Here is a 17680-nt window from a genome sequence, read left to right as displayed (position 1 = left end):
TTCCTGTGTGTAGTGTTTATCAGCTTAAACTGACAGTGTTTATGTGCCCTATGTGAGCCTCCTCCTTTCCCCCCATTCCTTCCTTTCTCTCATGTCCCACATCTCTGGATCAACCCGTCTTGTAGTGTTTGTTTCTTTGTATTATAGATCTAGAATAAAACCTAGTTGTTGTTGAAAATGCCAGGACACCCAGGAAGAATGAAAGACGTAGTGACTGAGTAGGATGCTCTGGGGTTGGATTACTAACTGTATTGGCTTTCTAAAAGTGCATCAGTAGAGTTATGGTGTTTTGAAACAATGTTTCAGAAAGGGAGAGCACATCCATTCTTGGCCATGTGAATTTCCACTTAAATGCAATGCTCCTATTACATTTAATTCTCACTGCTTAATAGAATTAGTAATGCCACCTGTAAGCATGTCTGTTGCTTTGAATGCCTCTTGTCCTAGACTGTAAGTATTTCTTTGTTTTAAGTCCCGTTCTTGTGAGTGAAGAAAGAACTAAGTTTCCTTTTGTTTATGGAAGGGGCTCATGCCTAGAATTAAACTAATGATACACTAGGCAGTAGTCTGGAGCAAGTGTTAGGTGTGCAGGGTAGATTAATGATTCTTGTCAACAGTTTGGAGTCAGGATTCCCTTTGGTACAAAGTGTTGAGAGCCACGTATTTCTGTACAGAAACGCACACGTAACAGTGGTCCATGTCTTTAACGCCAGGACATGGGGGGGTAGAGGCAGACAAATCTCTGTGAGTTCAAAGCCAGTCTGCTGGCCACAGCCATCTCCAGTCCAGCCACCAGAGTGAGACTGTCTCTGAAAAAAGGATATGCAGTATGATTTCAGGGAACTTTTAGATGTGTGGATCTGATCCACAGAACTCTTTTTCAGAAGGTAGGGTTGACAGTGCCCTCCACCCCACCCTACCCCACACTAGACAGAACAGGGCTTCAAGAAGACAGCCTCATCCCAGACTTACTTGCTTGGATCTGCACCTTTGAAGTAGGCGTTGACGGTCTCTGTGAATGCTGCTGCAACAGGGAGGGTGTCCTGGGCCCCCATAGTTAGAGGACTGGGCCCCCTGGAGGAACCTGTGTGAAATGAAAGACTTCCACTTATTTGTGGCTTGTGTAAAAGGCACAAATACACTGAACTAAAGTTCCCTAAAGGATTGGGGGGTGGAGGTGACTCTAACTAAGAACACGATTACACAGGAGCTGTGTGTTCAATTCAGAGCCCAAGTATTTAAGAGGAAATATTTGGCTGGTTTATAGACAAACACACTTGACTCAAGTCACTTCACCACAGAAGGAAATCCAAGCAAATAATGAAATCACAGGGGTTTCTACATGTTCTGCATAAAGCAAGAGGCAGCATTTGCATGACAGTTTGTGCAGAGAAGTGTTAGCTTCCTACTTCCTGTTAGAGCATTCCACCAATCAAGTGCTCAGATTGAAAAGCCCCACCCCTTCCTTTGGAAGAGATGGTCACTTGGTGTAACATAGCTCAGGGCTATGCTTCTGCATTATTTCTCTTTTAAAAAGCTCAGTTGCTTTCAGATTCAGCAGGTCAAGCTCCTTGCCCGAAGTATATGCCACCAAAGCACAAACATTGACTTGGCACAGACAACCACATCAGTATCTCTTGTGTTCATGAACTGCTTGCCGTGTGCCAGACAAGCCAATGCATGCCTACCACGAGGCTCTTCTCCTTCTCCTTAGCCTGGGGGATAAGCAGGGAGAGTCATATTTTATGGAAGAGGAAGCTGGAGTTTAAAGAGCATTGTCCAAGCTAATACAGCTGTCCAAACATTAAAACAAGAATCCAAAAATCTAGATTTGCTTTCCTGGAAAGTTTGTATTTTTACCATCATGGGTTTTCTCATTCATCCCTTTCCCACTGTTTTCTATTTCATTCAGCACTTGGTATCTTGTATTCGGTAGTTAGGTCATCAATTTAGCCAATTATTTCTCAGGCCATCGGGTAGATGCTGAGGATGCCCAAGGTAAGATAACCATGGCCTTTGTTCGCCGTGTCATTATGGCCGTTTTCATACCACCAGCATCATCCCCACCCGCATTCTCATTCACACCAGCACAGGCCTCCCTCCCTCCCCATTCCTTACTCTGTGCCTTATGAAACACATTCAGCAGGCCACTTAAATATTCCAGGCATGGCTCCCAGCCCCACAGCACTGCCACATGGGGGTCACGTGGAAAGAATTTAAGTCCTTGACAGTATGCTTGTGGAGGAGGAAAGACTCTCTTTCCTAAGTAACTCTTTGCTCTCTGGTTCCTCCATCACACAATCTGATATGATATACTGTACCACTATTGGCCTAGAGCACAGGGCCAAGGAACTGTCACCCCAAATAAACCTTCCTTCCTTTTATGTTGATCTTTAAAAAAAAGTTATTTATTTTTATTTGATGTTCATTGTTGTTTTGTGTGCATGTATGTGTGTGAGGGTGTCAGATCCCCTAGAGCTGGGGTTGCAAACAGTTTTGAATTGCCACTGGGTGCTTGGAACTGAACCCAAGTTCTCTGGAAGTTCGTAACTCTTGTTAAGCAGTTAAGGAAGTGCTCTTAACTGCAGAGCCACCTCTCCAGTTCATAAATTGAATATCTTAAACATTTTGTCCCAATAACAGAAAACCGATTAACACAGGACCAAGGGTCAAAGAGTTTCTACAACTTGCTCAGTTTTGTCTAACTAGCATGCAAAAAACTTAAGGTTGGTACGAAAGTATGCTCGAATTCAAAATTTAGGTTCTGAGGACTGTATTATTTTGTTTCCTTAGTGGGAATTTACAGGGCCACGTTGGACAAGAAAACTTCAGTCAGTTGGAGTGTTCATGCCTTGGACCATGAGATTGCAGATTTCCTGAAACAGAACCAACATCATTCTAACCTTTCCTTAAGAAGACATGCAATCAAGCATTGTTAGATCTGAGAAAGGCGATGTCTATGCTTATTTATGAAGAATAAAATAAGAATGTAAGAAATGATTTTGTAGTGCTGTTCAATTGACTCACTTCCTTGGATATTTATAGAGTGATTATTAGGCCCCGGAAGACAAAGGTTCCCTAGCTGGTGCTAACAAGTAGGTCAGAGTGGAGAGGGGGTTAGGCTGTTAGGATTGCAGCAAGATCATGAGCTCCATGTGATTGGAGCTTAGAGGTTTGGTGAGGTAGTGATAAAAAACTGCCACCAAACACAGTAAGTCAACAAATGCTTTAAACGGTTGGTGTGAGAAAGCAACAAAATGGAACTGGATAGCTAAGAATTCAGTGATGAAGACACTAAAGTAATTCTCCTTTGAGAATCTGTATTAAAATCTTCACATATGTCACAGAGCAAAGTATACATATATACAACATTTGTACAATCTGAAGTAGGAGTATCAGTTTCTTGAGGTCTTTGTGTTCCTGAAACTGAGACTAGAATAGTCCCCTAGAAAATGAGAGAGCCATGTGGTATTTGATGTGTGCGTTCTCCATTTCGATCATGTTCAGTATAATGTAGTACAATCACTTCCCTTGTGTGTGCATGTAGAGACCAGAGGTTGACATTGCATGTCTCCTTCAGTCCCCTTTGTCCCATTTTACAAGACAAAAATTTCTCACTGAAGTTATCTGTGCAGCAAGCCCCTGGGACCCAGCTGCCTCACGTCAGCATTGGAGTAACAGAGCCATGCTTGGCTTTTCCTTGGCACCAAGGATTGAACTCAGGTCCACAAGCAAATGTAGCCAAGCACTTTACCCACTGAGCTATCTTTCCAGCCCGAGGACTCATCTTACAGAAAACAAAAATGGATAAGAAATGCAGATGTTAACAGATAAAGAGAATATTATGGGCATGTTATTTTTCAACATTGCAAAACACTTGAATAGCCATGATATTTTTTTTTGTGACTAAAGTGGGATTTAGGTAAATAATGGTCTTTTAAAGTGAAAGGACAATTACGTGAGTCATGCTATGTGTGAGTATGAGCCAACAGATGTTTACTGAGGAAGGGCTCTCTAGTGACTGGTCTGGAGCTCTGTGCACAGACTGGCCTTTTATTACCAGAATCATTGGGTGGTGGTGGTGATGACGGTGGTACCAGTGTAGAAACTAGAACAGAATTCAGCAATGACCCTGGGTAGAGGCTGGGAGAACAGTGCTTGGCATCCAGCCTGGGATTGCTTCTTTTTCTGATACTTGTCTAAACTATTTTCTTTTTTGGGGCAGGAATGATACAATCATAACCATTTCGTAGGCCTGTTGTGAGGATAAAAATGTATAGCATTTAGAGTAGTGCTTGGTCTGTAACAGTATCAAATTATTATCATTTTTATGATGGTTATCATAATACAATATCTGAAGTAAGATGGGCTTACTGATGTGCTCATGACATTTAAAAAATGTTTGAGATACTGAGATGAAACTGATGATAAAAACATCAAAATAAATATGGATTTCTGATATATTAGGATTGAAAAGTTGCCAAGCACTCTGGACATGATGTTGCATATTTGTAACACCAGCATCCAGGAGGCTAAAGCAGGAGGATAGAAACTTGTGGGCAGCCTGGGCTACATAACTGAGACTGTCTCAAAAGTCAAAACAACAAAAACAAAAATATTGAAAGAAGTAAGCCAAATATTTGTGGTTTCGAAAAGGAAAATTATCTCAGTAGTTGAATCTGTGGAAAAATAAAACCAACTGGGAGATATAGTTGGTTGACTTTCTGTGGTTAGTGAGCTCGTGAAAAGGTACCAGGAACACTTCAGCAGTTAGACCAAACTGGAATACCATGAGGCCAAAGCTGTAACTCAGATCTCTCACCTTCCGTCACCTGGCGCCTCCTACTGGCCCCTACTATCTTCTACTATTGCTGTGTCCACTTCTCAGACACTATAATCATTCCTATGGATTTGATAAATAATGGCAAGAAAGCACAAACATATATATATATATATATATATATATATATATATATATATATACACATATGTATATATATGATAAATATTTACAGGGAACATTTTTACCTTAAAGCACCCACAATTTACAGTTCTAATTCCTTCATAAGCTTGTCTTTCGCCAAAATAGGGCATCTTTGTATTTTACATATTTTTTTTGGTCATCACATTATGGTCTATATATATTTTCCAACAGCTATTTATTACCCCTACAAACCTTTTCCAAGTGTTAGGTCATTTCTATGTAGTAATCTAAATTTATCTGTATATTAATTTATTTTTCCCCTTTGTGTTATTTCCTGAAGATAAGAAAAAATTCATCCCTACAGAGTCATAAGACCAAATGTAGATCATTTTTAATTATGAAGAGTGCCAGACTATATCACAGAGATGCTGTGCTCAATGTGGTTGGTCAAAAGTAAATGCTTCCATGTCCCCTGTAAAACCTCAGAGTCTTTGAGATCACTGAATGAAACTAGGATAATGTCAACGATGTTGAGAAAGTCTTATGGCCTAAGAGAATGAAGAAGAGTTTTAACATTTTAAAAACATCTGAAATTGTCTTGTCCTATGACTCAAGGGATCAGAATTTTTAAGGCCAAAAATCTGTAGGAAAACAGCATTGTGACCGTAGGGAAGTCAGTTACCTATCTTTCTCTTGGGAGGAAAGGGGACAACAAACAGTTCACACTCAGCTTTCTGTCTTAGAGCATCAGGTGATTTGTAGATATCGAAGGTGGTCACTATGAGAATAACTTTATAACCGAGAACAGGTGCTCTGAACATAGTTTCCCTTCCTGGGAGGTTTGAGTACACATGTGGATTCTGTGGTATACTGGACAGAGGCGAGGGCACAGACATATAAATATGAAACAGAAACAAATGAAAAAACTCAGTGCTAAGACAATGGTTCTCAACCTGTGGGCCACATGTGTAAATTCTCAACCCCTTTGGGGGTTAAACGACCCTTTCACATGGTTCACATATCAGCCATCCTGCATATTATGTTTAAATAACTATTTACAAAGCCAGCAAAATTGCATTATGAAGTAGCAATGGAAACAGTTTTATGGTTGGGGGGGGTCAAAATAACATGGGGATCTGTATTAAAGATTCGCAGCATTGGGAAGGTTGAAAGCCACTACAGTAGGAGTATACAGCAGTGCTCTGTTAAATGCTGAGTTGACCACAGGTGAACTGCCAAGTGAGGTGATGTGACCACCAGGCTAGCAAAGGAAGCACGGACTCTGCAGCCATATCCACTGGGTATGAAGTCTTGGTCTCCACTAGGGACAGGTGTTTGATATCTTTGTGGTCCAGTTTCCTCATTTTCAAAACAGCAGTAACAGAAACAGTATACTAAGAACTTGCACTTCCCACTAGAGGCAGTGTTTCTGAAGTCCTAAGCGTGGTATAAACTCAAAGACCTTTGTACTTTTGCTGCCATTGGTAAGACTGCAGAACTACATTTTGGTCTTTGAGATTAGAATAGATTTTTAGGTAGAAAACAAAGGGAATTTGGAGATTCTGGTACAAAGGGAATTTGCAGATTCCTTTTATCCCTCAACTGGCTTTTTTTTCTTTCCTTCTTTTTTAAAGATTTATTTATTATGTATACAGTATTCTGCCTGCATGCATGCCTCTGTTCCAGAAGAGGGCACCAGATCTCAGAGATGGTTGTGAGCCACCATGTGGTTGCTGGGATTTGAACTCAGGACCTCTGGAAGAGCAGTCAGTGCTCTTAACCACTGAGCCATCTTGGTGTAGTATTTGTATTATGATAGGCTATAAAAGTTGTTTGAAAGTATGTTTTATTAAAATTAATTTTAAAAATTCAAAAATAATATTTTAATTTGTACTTATCTAAAACTACAATCATTACACAACCATTAGCTTGAAAAAGACTCAAGGAAGGTGCGATATTTGTCATTACAATAACACATCTCTGGTACTCCTAGAGGGGCCAGCCAATTAGTAGCAATTTCTGGGTACCAGGGGAAAGAACAAAAAATTGTCATTCCACTAAGTCTGCTGCAGGTTGCAGGCAAAATGACCCTTTTACCTTGAGAGGAGACTGCAGAAAATGTCCTAGTGCATGGTAGAAACAGGAATAGTGCTTAGCAGGCAAAGCCAACTACACAAGATTAAAGGCACTGCAAAATGTCACACAAAGGCAGCACCCCAAACAGACATTGATAAAGGACCGGGGCATGTGTATTAGACACCATGGGTGCATTACAGTGATTCTGTGCATTGCTGGACAGACATCAAGGGAAGGATACCAGAACTTGTCCATTTAGGTTTCATGGTTTCTCCGGGGTGGAACAGAGGCTCTGAAGGAATGACAGGGGGACTCAGAAAACACAGAGATTGGCTTTTTGAGTAACATTCAGGAGAATGGCTACTCTGGACTGAGCCCATACGGGTGAGGAAAGAGTGTCAAGTGCAGACTCTGAACAAGCTATGGGATAAGCCTGGGAGGAGACGTACATCCCAAACCAATCTGCAGCGCCCTCCTTTTGTGTAGACAGTTAACTCAAATACTGTCATAAAATGTGATTTTTTTTTTTAAATCAACAATCAAAAGAGGGTCAAAAATCAAGAATTTCTATTGAGCTATTTAATGTGTTTTCTTGCCTGCATTTGGAAGTGGCTTAAGACAGCCACAGTGGGCCGGCAAAGCCACGCCCAGGCCCCACAGGACGGGTCACATTTGTGTTCTGACTCTGAGTTTTATTTTCTCCTATAAATGGTGGTAGGTGCTGACTAGTTATTCTGTGTTTACTTCTAAAGTTGTTGTTCCCCTATTATTTTTAATTAAAATATGACACTTGGTATGCTCTTTTGTAATGAAGTATTATCATTTGTGGGAAAAGGGATTAGATTTATATGTGTCCATGGATGGGTACAGTTCACCGAACGGAATCAGTTTAAAGGTTACAGTGAGGTTATGGGCTATTGCCTATTCGACTTGGACTGACTTCTATGTAATATTTCCCTTAGTACCAAACCCACACCTCTGGAAACATTTTAACAAGATGCATCTTATAACTGATCTCAAAAGAAAAGCTGTGCCAGCTCACAGAGGGTTTGCCCCAGTAATTTTGAATCCAAGCTCAGGTGGACTTTACCAGCTTCTCTGATAGTCTCTTCAGCTGAGTTACGTAGATATTTCCCTTAACGTATCTGACTGAATTTTAATACATCGGAACTTTGTTTTCCTCGAAAATGCTTGGAAAAAATATTATGCTTTGATGCAATAGGAATGTGAAAAATCAGTTTATGCAGAAGACTAGCTCATATATGTGGCTGTGTAACTTCCTTGAAAGCTGGAACCAATAGGCTGACTAATAGGCACTATGGAATAACACTTGGGTAGTAAAACACTTTCAAAAGCTGGTTTTCAGGGAAGCTATTTGCTTTGCAGAAACTCAGAAATAAACTTGGAAAAATAAATGTAGCTAAAATCCTGGAGGTTTTTTTTTTTTTTTTTTAAATGTATTGTAAAATTAAGCAATCAATGTTATCACATTTAAATAAAATAAAAAAGCATAGGAAGTCAAGATTATAAATATATTTAACAAAACTAAATCACTGTGTTAATAATCAAGTGTTATTTCAGTCACACAATTCAGATATCTGAAGCTTGGATTTGATTTCAGTTGGGAAGACAGTGGCTTGAATTTCATCTGCTGTCATTGCTTAGCAAACAAATACTCGCCTCTGTATTGAAGCTTCTTCTGCCTCTCAAAATAAACCAGTGAAGAAGATATTATTAGATGGCTTTGTGAGATCTAGTAAGTGCTACACTGGTGTGTGTGTGTGTGTGTGTGTGTGTGTGTGTGTGTGTGTGTATACAGACAGGTGTTTCTTCAAGAATTTTGAACAGAATATTAAAATGTTTTTCGTATCAATCTATAAAAAGTGATTTTGGGTGAAATTTTTAGTTGTTTTTTTTGTATATTTTTTAATTTTTACAAGTAAAGTGTTTAAGTCGATATAATGACCACGAGGAAGCAAACTGTGAGTTATTTTCAGGTTCTTAGCAATGGCACAGAGGGTTGGCTAGAAGATGCAGAGCTATGATGCACAGAGTCGCAGTCACGTGGAAAATATCACGACAGGTACACGGAACAGTAGGAGGCCTTGTCTGTGGTAATTGGATCACAGATCATCTGACTTTTCTTATGTGTTCGTTTCTCCCAGTTTTCTATAATGTCCATGGGTAATGGTATAAACACATGGAAATTATTTGGGAATCTAACATCAAGCTTTCTACATGTCTATTTTTAATTTCTTACATGGTTCTTTACTGTTAAAAAATGGATGTTGGCAACTTTGAACACTACTGTAAGTTATTTTCCCAATGAGGCTTTCATGTATGGATGGAGAGGGAGGAGGAAAGCTGCCTGGGACTGATGACTCCCTGAACGTCCACAGTTTGGCCAGTTTCACTGATAATAAGCTCTGAGTTCAAAACCAGCGAGGTCTATAGACATGAGGAACTGTCATTTGTGACCACTTTTCCTGTCTCAACAACACAATGCCACCAGAGTACCCTGCAAACATGAAGCCTGCCTTGCTCCCTCTCCAGACTTCAGGAGTAGCCTGGGTGCTTTCTCAGTTTTTCACTCTTCTCTGCCAGCGAGGAGGGGAAATGAAAGCTTGTTCTCATCGCTGAACTGAAGACACCCAGCGCCTGAGCAGCTGATCACCTGCCAACGAGAGAAGCAGTGTCCTCGTCCCTGCTGACTCCTAAGCGGAGCAGCGGAAAAGAAAAACAATTCTGCCCCAGGTCCCGTTGGCTGGCGGGCTCTGGAGAAATGACAGCCATATGCACAATGCACTCCTAACAGGGACACCTGAAAACGCCTCCTCCTGAGAACAACAGAGCAATCTGGGGTGTAATGAAGCCACTAGTGCATAATTGTTAGTCCACGCCCGGTGTTATCTATCTTTCTCGTATCTAAAAATGGGAAAGTTACGTTTATGTGAATAGTTACCATGAGGTGTAATTACATCTGTGTTTTGGTTTACATTTTGTAAGGGTGCTTCATAACCAATATTCTGAAGTTTGGAGGTAATGCTAATTAAATATGTCTCAAACCCAGAGATAGAAAGGATTTGGAAGGGAAGGGTCTCCTGAGTCTTTACATCTCTTTATGTCACTAGTGGACCTTCTCCACCTATTAATGTCACACCCCATCATGAACTAGAGGCTCATAAAGGACGGTTTTCCTTCCTTTTTCTTTCTTTTATCCTTTTGTGGTGGTGGGCCACATCATGCTAGGCCTGCAGCCAACTGCTTTATGTTTTTTATGAAAATATGCAACGTAAAATGGTGGCTAGTCCTTCCTAAAAGACTTATAGCAAGCATAAAAACTACAGAGATTATTGGCCAGCCATTGTCTGATACAGGCTCAGGGCCACTGAAAAGTGAAACAGTTTCCTTTGCTTTCTTACCCTTCATTTTCTTCTGGGGAGGTTTGAAATTACTCGTCAAATCTGCCAAATGCTGTGGTTTGCAAATGAATGAGACAAAACCAGTTTTCCAGCACATCTCCCAGCAGCTCTAGCACAGGAGTGCGCCACTAGCTAGACTATTAGTCTCGAGTCAGCATGAAGGCTTGGCCCTGGTGGAGGTGGGTGCAGAGGAAGGTGGAATTATGGCTCCAATCATTTTCTTGCTTCATAAACAACAAAGGAAAAAAATGATTGTTTTCCATAGAAAGCCAAGTAGCAACTCAGAGCAGATCATGTTGTGGGATGATTTATGTAGAAGACTGCAATTCTAGAAACTACGTGAAAGCAAGCAAAATCAACACAGAGAGAGACAGCACGTGTCACAAGCCAGGGATGCGTGAGGTTGGACAATGGTAGTAAAAGCTACGATATACGGACTGCTTTGCATTCACAGTGAACCAAAGACTGGGCTTTCATCCTGACCACAGTGTCATAAGAAAAGCGACATTATTGTTCAGCTTCCAGAGCAAGCATGCAAAACTAACGTTATAACACATTGTGCTGAAGATGTAGCTCCAAACCCCAAGGTTTATTACAGATCCTAAATAGTATGTGTAGTCACCGCGCGCGCGCGCACACACACACACACACACACACACACACACACACACACACACATACACACGCACACATACACACCACCTCCTACTTTAAGATATAAGACATATCTACTCCACTCCTTCTTTACATATGCAATTGTATAGATGCATGTGTAAATATGTATTACCAAGGACGCTGATGTAAATTAGTGGCAACTTGCTTCCTAATCTCTAGGATAAAGCCAACTTCCATTTACAGTAACATATACACATGGTGTAGGATGACATATCAGAATGCTAACACAGCAACAGTCAATAGTATTTAGTGAGCCCTACCTAGACCTAAACCACTATTTCCTCCACTGCCCTTAGGTTAGAGCAGAAAGTAGGACAGGACACTGACAAATGCCTCCAAAGGACTCTGACCTTAATAATCTTCTTCACGTTAGGGTCACCGCGCATTTGACGTCTGGGTTCTGTACATGATAAAGGTAAGGACATGCTCTTCTTACTGACTGCTGTGTCCTGATAGCTTTCACAGTACCTGTGCACACAGCAGGCACTCAGTAAACAACAATCACTGGCTGAATGAGCACAGCTGTAATAATACTGATCACAAATGCAAAGTACCTAAGCCGAGTTCTACAAGTTTAACCATTGTCTTCCGTACCACATGCCTACCTGTTAGAGTTAGTGAGCATGAACACGCTTCTATTATAACTCATTTTGAGAACGTACACAAAGAGTCCTGACTCCTTTCACAGATATCTTGAGAGCACACCAGCAGGCATTTTCATGCTGAACCTTACAGGGGTATAGTAGTCAAACTCTAATACTTACTGTCCTAACAGGACAGCAAATTTCTTCAACATGTCATATATGTCCCTAAGGTTATTATGGGGTGGATAGTAAACCTTATTATCATTACTATTATTTTTATTATTATTGCTCAAGAGCTCTTGCTACATGGAAAATAAAAAATGGAGTATTATATGGAAATAATTCTTTCATGAATAAAGAAATATACAATTCAATACTCAATTATTTTATTGTGAACCATGTCATTTCTATTTGCTATGAGCCAACAAATATAAACGTTCCCTCAGTCTCAAGTATGTAAGCACTCATGCGTGAGAGTGAGAGGGAGAAAAAACAGAAGTAAACTAAGTCCATATCAGAGTCAAGGACACATGCTCGAGGGAGTGTTGGGGGCACTGATGGGCAGCAGGTAGGAAGGAAAAGACACAGCCCACAAGTCCCACGATAACTTGTATTTGTGATAACAGCCAGGAAGATGCTGATGCTTTTTTTCTGTAGATTTCCTTCTAGGGGTCAGGCTGTTACACTTAGAATGCCACTTAGTTTCAGACATTGCCATAGGCAAGGATGTACAACAGAAAGGAGACAGCATGACTTTTAGGGCATTAATAGTTTCTACAAAAACATAACTGCTGCCAACCCACTCAAAATTAGTCACTAATTTTTTTTTAAAGAGAAAAACACAATGAAGCAACTTTCATTGCTGCTGCTCTAAGCCTTCCTGCCTGTGGATCCAGAGCCAGATGCTCAGCAGACTGCTTCCTGATTTCACAGTCCATTTTCTCCTGGACTTATTTTCAGTGGATGCTGCACAGGAAGTCACTGTTGTTGATTTCTTCCTCCTGATTAACAAAAGACTTCCCTCTGGTTCTCTCACTCAACGGGCAGGACTCTGCTTACCTTCAGAGAACAAATGACACTTGACAGTGCCAGGGGGCGTGACTGTCTACAGCTTCTTAGATGGCTCCTTATCTGAAGGTGAACTTGACCTTCCAATTTTCATCCATACTATTAGATCTGGAAAGTTGCTACTTCAATGGTATTTTTCTGATGATATTATTAGTATTAACTTATTCCACTACCATCTCCTGGACTATCTACCTAACTTCTCACTGATTCTAAGTCTAAATGTCAAAGATGCTCATACACCACCACCTGGAAAAGCCCTTAAAGTTCACCTTGGAGGCAAAGCACTTTAGAATATGGTCTTGATCTATTTGGCCCACCTTTGCAAACATTCCTCACTTGCCCAGGATTTATTATTGCTGGGTAAAAGCCTGGTGTTCCTCACCTCGACCTCATATAAGTCTTTCTTTCAAGCCCAAGCAGTTAGCTTTCTAAATCCTGGTTCTTTAGTGTCAGATGGGGCAAGTCCCCTTCCCTCCAAGAAGATGCTGTTGGTTCTTCTCAGTTAACACCCTGTGCTTTTCCAGAGTTTTGCAGCCCTCCCATGCCTTTGCTAAAGCCACCTTATGGGAAATGCTCCATTCCTGGAGTTTGTGTGTTTCTAGAAGGCAGACACCATTTTGCTTGAGATTCATAATGTTCCAACACGGGGACTTATAGCCAAGAAGAGTGACAGAACAGTTGTATCCACTGAGAGAAGGAAGGAGTGAATCTTTGTTAATTTTTCTGATCTATTAATGATGGGCTATTTCCTCTTCCTGTCCTAGGGAAGTGCTGATTTCATGCTTCAGAGTTCCCGTTGTCTCTGTGTAAGAACTCTTCTACCAGGGCTTATGGCATTGTGATCTTCCCGTTCAACAATTTACATCTGCACCCAGGCAAGTGTGATATGCCCTTGGGGTTCATCTCCTGAGGGGTGAAAGTGTCTATCTTCAGTAAAGCAGGAAGTCTCTTGTTCTGGGCATATTTTTCCATTTGTTGGTTTGTGCTCAGTTTCTTTTGAGCATAACAAAGTTTAGGGCCCTGCACTTGGGACCATCATGGTCTTAAGTTGAGAAAAATACACTGAGGGGCAGAATCTGATGGAGATACAAGACTCAGCCATCAACAAAGACCTAACAGATGCCATCAGAGAGGAGAAAAATACTAGAATCTGGAAAACACAGTGTCTGGGATCCAGCACCGTTTGTCACATCTCTTTATCTTTCTTAATCAGTTTGAATGCAACTTCAAAGCCTCTATAATTAAAAGTAACAAAACTGAACCCTTTCAGGTGATATAATAATTTAATGAGCAAAGTCAATCCCGTCTGATTTTCTTAATTATCCTGCTGGATGACTACCCTCCCTTCCATTTCGAAGTTTATAAAACAAAGACTAAGCGACACTAAATCCAAAAGGTTAGGAGCTTTATGAGGCACAACTGTGGTGATTAAAACATAACCTTTTAAGATTTAACAATAATTTTCTCTCTCTGAATGGATCTAATCACAAACTTTGTGCTAACTTGAAGATGTTTCCCAAGTTCCTGCATCTGCATTCACCTCTTGAGATGTGAGTAGTAAGAGTGCCCCACTTTCGGTCCTGGTGTGAACAACTCAAGCCGGTACTATTGCTGTGGTAGCTCTGTGATGTGGGTTATCCAAGACATCTTGCAGCACCATTACTGGAAAAGTTAGGAATACCTAGATATGCTAAAGTAATAAATACATGATACATGATTCTACTATTCAGGTATGCCTTGCCTAGCAACACACTTGGCTTAGAAGCTACCATTTATTAAACTTTGCTACAACTACTTAACCAGAGAGATTTTGATATGAGTTCTGGATAATCATGATCTCCTTGGGTGCTCCCACACACATTTGACCTAGATACCTTGTTCAAACAAGATGAATAATCTGCCCATTCTGTCTGCAGCACACTCATGTTACACTCAATGTGAGTGAGGCGGGGAAATGTCTTCAAACAGCAAGAACAGGCCAACATCTATGTTCATTCTGAGAGCCAAGAAACTAGTTTACCATGAAGAGAGATTGGGAAAATCTAAATCTTCACCTATTTCCCTGTGAAGCACATTTTTGCAGATTTCAACCGCACTTTAACCTTTTAAATGAAGTTAGTATGTTAAAGCAAAGAAGCAAGCCCTTGTGTGAGCTTTGTTATTAAGTGATTACACAGTTCACAGCATACCACAGACCACACAGTCTCAGAGGGGCAAGTACTGTGCCTGGATTTGGGATGAAGACGGACTTGAACTGATGCTCTTTACGTTCTTGTATTGTTTCACCATCCTGACATCCTAACGTGGCAAGTTTGGCACTGAGTGCTCATTAATTCTCATGTGTTCATTGAAAATATTGTACCTACCCTGAGTGGGATAGGTACAATTAGAGGGCCCCACCCACCCGAAGAACTCTAGGAATTTAGCAAAGCAAGTGCTTCCAAGAAAACTGTCCACACCTTTCAATTTTCCTCTCCTTAATGACTTCCAAGTGAGTTAATTAGAGACTGTGATGGAAAACATACCGAGCCTTTCCAAACTCTTACAGGTTTCCAATTCACGTCTGTGTGAAGAAAAGTGAGCTGGGTTGGTGGTCAGTGACAGGGCATCTGCCTGGTGGCTGTGAAGCTACAGGTTCAATCCCTAGAACCACATGTGTGTGTGTGTGTGTGTGTGTGTGTGTGTGTGTGTGTGTGTGTGTGAGAGAGAGAGAGAGAGAGAGAGAGAGAGAGAGAGAGAGAGAGAGAGAGAAATAGGTGTGTGTTTTCTGTATATAATTATGATTTACCAGTAATTATTTAGGGGCACTAAAAGCCTGCTTAAGTTGGCCAGACATTTGAAGTGCTGTTTCTCAGAGACAACACGAGTAGAGAGAGAAAAGAGTATCTTATTGCAGAGATGACCGAGGTGCTCTCAGAAACATCTTCCCTCTCTGAGGTCTGACCAGGATACAGAAAAGAGCCCGAATGGAGGATGGGCTGGTGGGCAGAGTCAGACTGGAGAGGGTGGAAGAGGAAGTCTCTGGGAGGCACAGGCAAGCTGTGTCTGGGGATGAAAGAGCTGGGGAGCTGGAATGGGGGACGGAGGGACAGCCCTGCTCTGAAGCTGAGACTTGGAATACTGTGGGCTGAGGGAGTGACACAGGGCGTCTCCCACAAGGCAGTGGGAATTTAAACTTCTACTCTGCCTGCTGGGAGGCATTTGAAAACCATCACTCAAATCTCATTAATGAGAACACAGAAGCGCTCCCTGCACAGTGAGTGAGTGCTTGGGCGTTGCTCTATTTGCTATTTATGCCCTCACTTCTAATATTCCCCAACCCTTCCATGTTTTACCTCATATAGAACTCATTACTATCCTCACACTCTAGATGATACTTATTTCTCTCTTTTTTTATCCTGCACGCTAGAAGCAAGCTATGTAGCAAAGGAATTTTTTTTTCTGGTGTGGAATGGTCAGCAAGACATTTGTATGCATCTAATGCTCAACAGATGCTGTTGAATGAGACGATTCTTGATTAACATAGTTCCTATTGTATATGACAAGTTTTAGTTATGAAGTGGCTAAACTGAACCCTGCCAGGGTGCTGATGCTGAGCAGAGTAGAGGAAACAAGTTGGTAATGAAGAAACTGGAGAGGCCCTGGAGACTTTGTGCTGGATGGGTCATCCTCACAGAATGGTCATACTTCACAGAGAAATGCAGAGGGAGGCCCTGAGGTCAGGGGTCAAGGAATAACAAGAGAAGCCGGTGGAGCGACCGGATAGGTGATCAAATGACCGATGTCTACAGTCAGGAGGTTTTGACATGCAACGCAGGGCTGTAGGGATTTAAGCCTGACTCTTAGCCCCATGGCATGTGGCCCACAGGAAGGTGAAACACAGTCCGTGGAGACTGCTTTGGACAAAAGTGGGTCCCTGGAAAGTGCTGGGATTCAGTTAAGGAAGAGAGTGTGAGTTCAGCAAAGAGATTGAAAATGTAGAGAGTGGGTGCTAAGTGGGCCAAGAGGAGGTGGGGCGCCATGCAGGATCACAGAGGGTAGTGTGACACAGGTGACCAAGGTGGGCTGAGACACAAGAGGACTCACAGCAGCAAGGATGTTTTTGTTGTTGTTCTTTGATTTTCACCATCAGATGCAAGATGCTTTTATAGTTTAAAGAGCCATCCTAGGAGAAAGGCAGTGCATTTTTGGAAACATCTTGACATTAAAAGGCACTGCAGAATTTATCCGCTAGACGCAGTGACATGTCACGGAAACATCATTTCGTTCTACCTGAGGATACTTGATGGCTTGAGCAGCCACACACACTGTGTGCGTGTGCATGAATACATGTGTGTTTGTGTATGAGTGTTCATGCAGGAGTGTGCCTTGTGGACCGGTGTGACATGTGGGCTTGTGGCAAAGGCCAGAGGCATCTTCTTCAGTTACTCTGCAACCTACTTTTGAGACAGAGTCTCTTGCTGAACCTGGAATTCACCATCTGACTAGACTGATTCCTGGGATCCTATGTTTCCACCTCCATGGTGCTGAAATTATAGTGTGGATGGTGCTTTCTGCTCTTTGGGGGTGGTGTGTGCTAGGTTCTCATACTTGGTGATAAGGCTTTACCAAACTGAGATCTATTCTCAGGCCCAGGATTTTCTTTTGGCTGATTAAAAAAGTCACTAGCATTTAAACAATTTTCTTAATAAGCTCAATGTAAAATATATGTATAGCAAAATATTTATGAAATATATTTCTTAGAAGCATCGAGGTATATCTAGAAGCCCTGTAATTTATAACCTTGGTCTAAGTCTTTGTACCTCATTTGTTAGAAAGTCTGAGTTACTTCATGTCTTTTAAAACTAAGCTCCCTGGTTAATGTTCATTAGTTACTTGGCAGACTGGCCAATGACTCAAACATTCATGGAGTGAGTGTAGAATTCTCATCA

At 41.3% G+C, this 17680-nt stretch overlaps 1 protein-coding gene across 1 annotated transcript in view; it reads right to left on the bottom strand.

Annotated features, from left to right (window-relative positions):
* SGIP1 (SH3GL interacting endocytic adaptor 1) overlaps positions 1 to 17680 on the bottom strand; it is a gene marked incomplete at its 5' end in the record, with an annotated part of 99305 nt that overhangs the window by 12279 nt on the left and 69346 nt on the right. Inside the window, one exon of the mRNA XM_080922129.1 lies at positions 973 to 1084. Coding sequence (XP_080778255.1) covers positions 973 to 1084 — 112 coding nt within the window. The remainder of the gene's footprint in view (positions 1 to 972; positions 1085 to 17680) is intronic.

Source organism: Micromys minutus (genome assembly GCF_963924665.1).
Source record: "Micromys minutus genome assembly, chromosome: 9".
NCBI classification, from domain to species: domain Eukaryota; kingdom Metazoa; phylum Chordata; class Mammalia; order Rodentia; family Muridae; genus Micromys; species Micromys minutus.
Note: the sequence above shows the minus strand (reverse complement) of the source record. Positions and strands in the feature narration are given on the sequence as shown.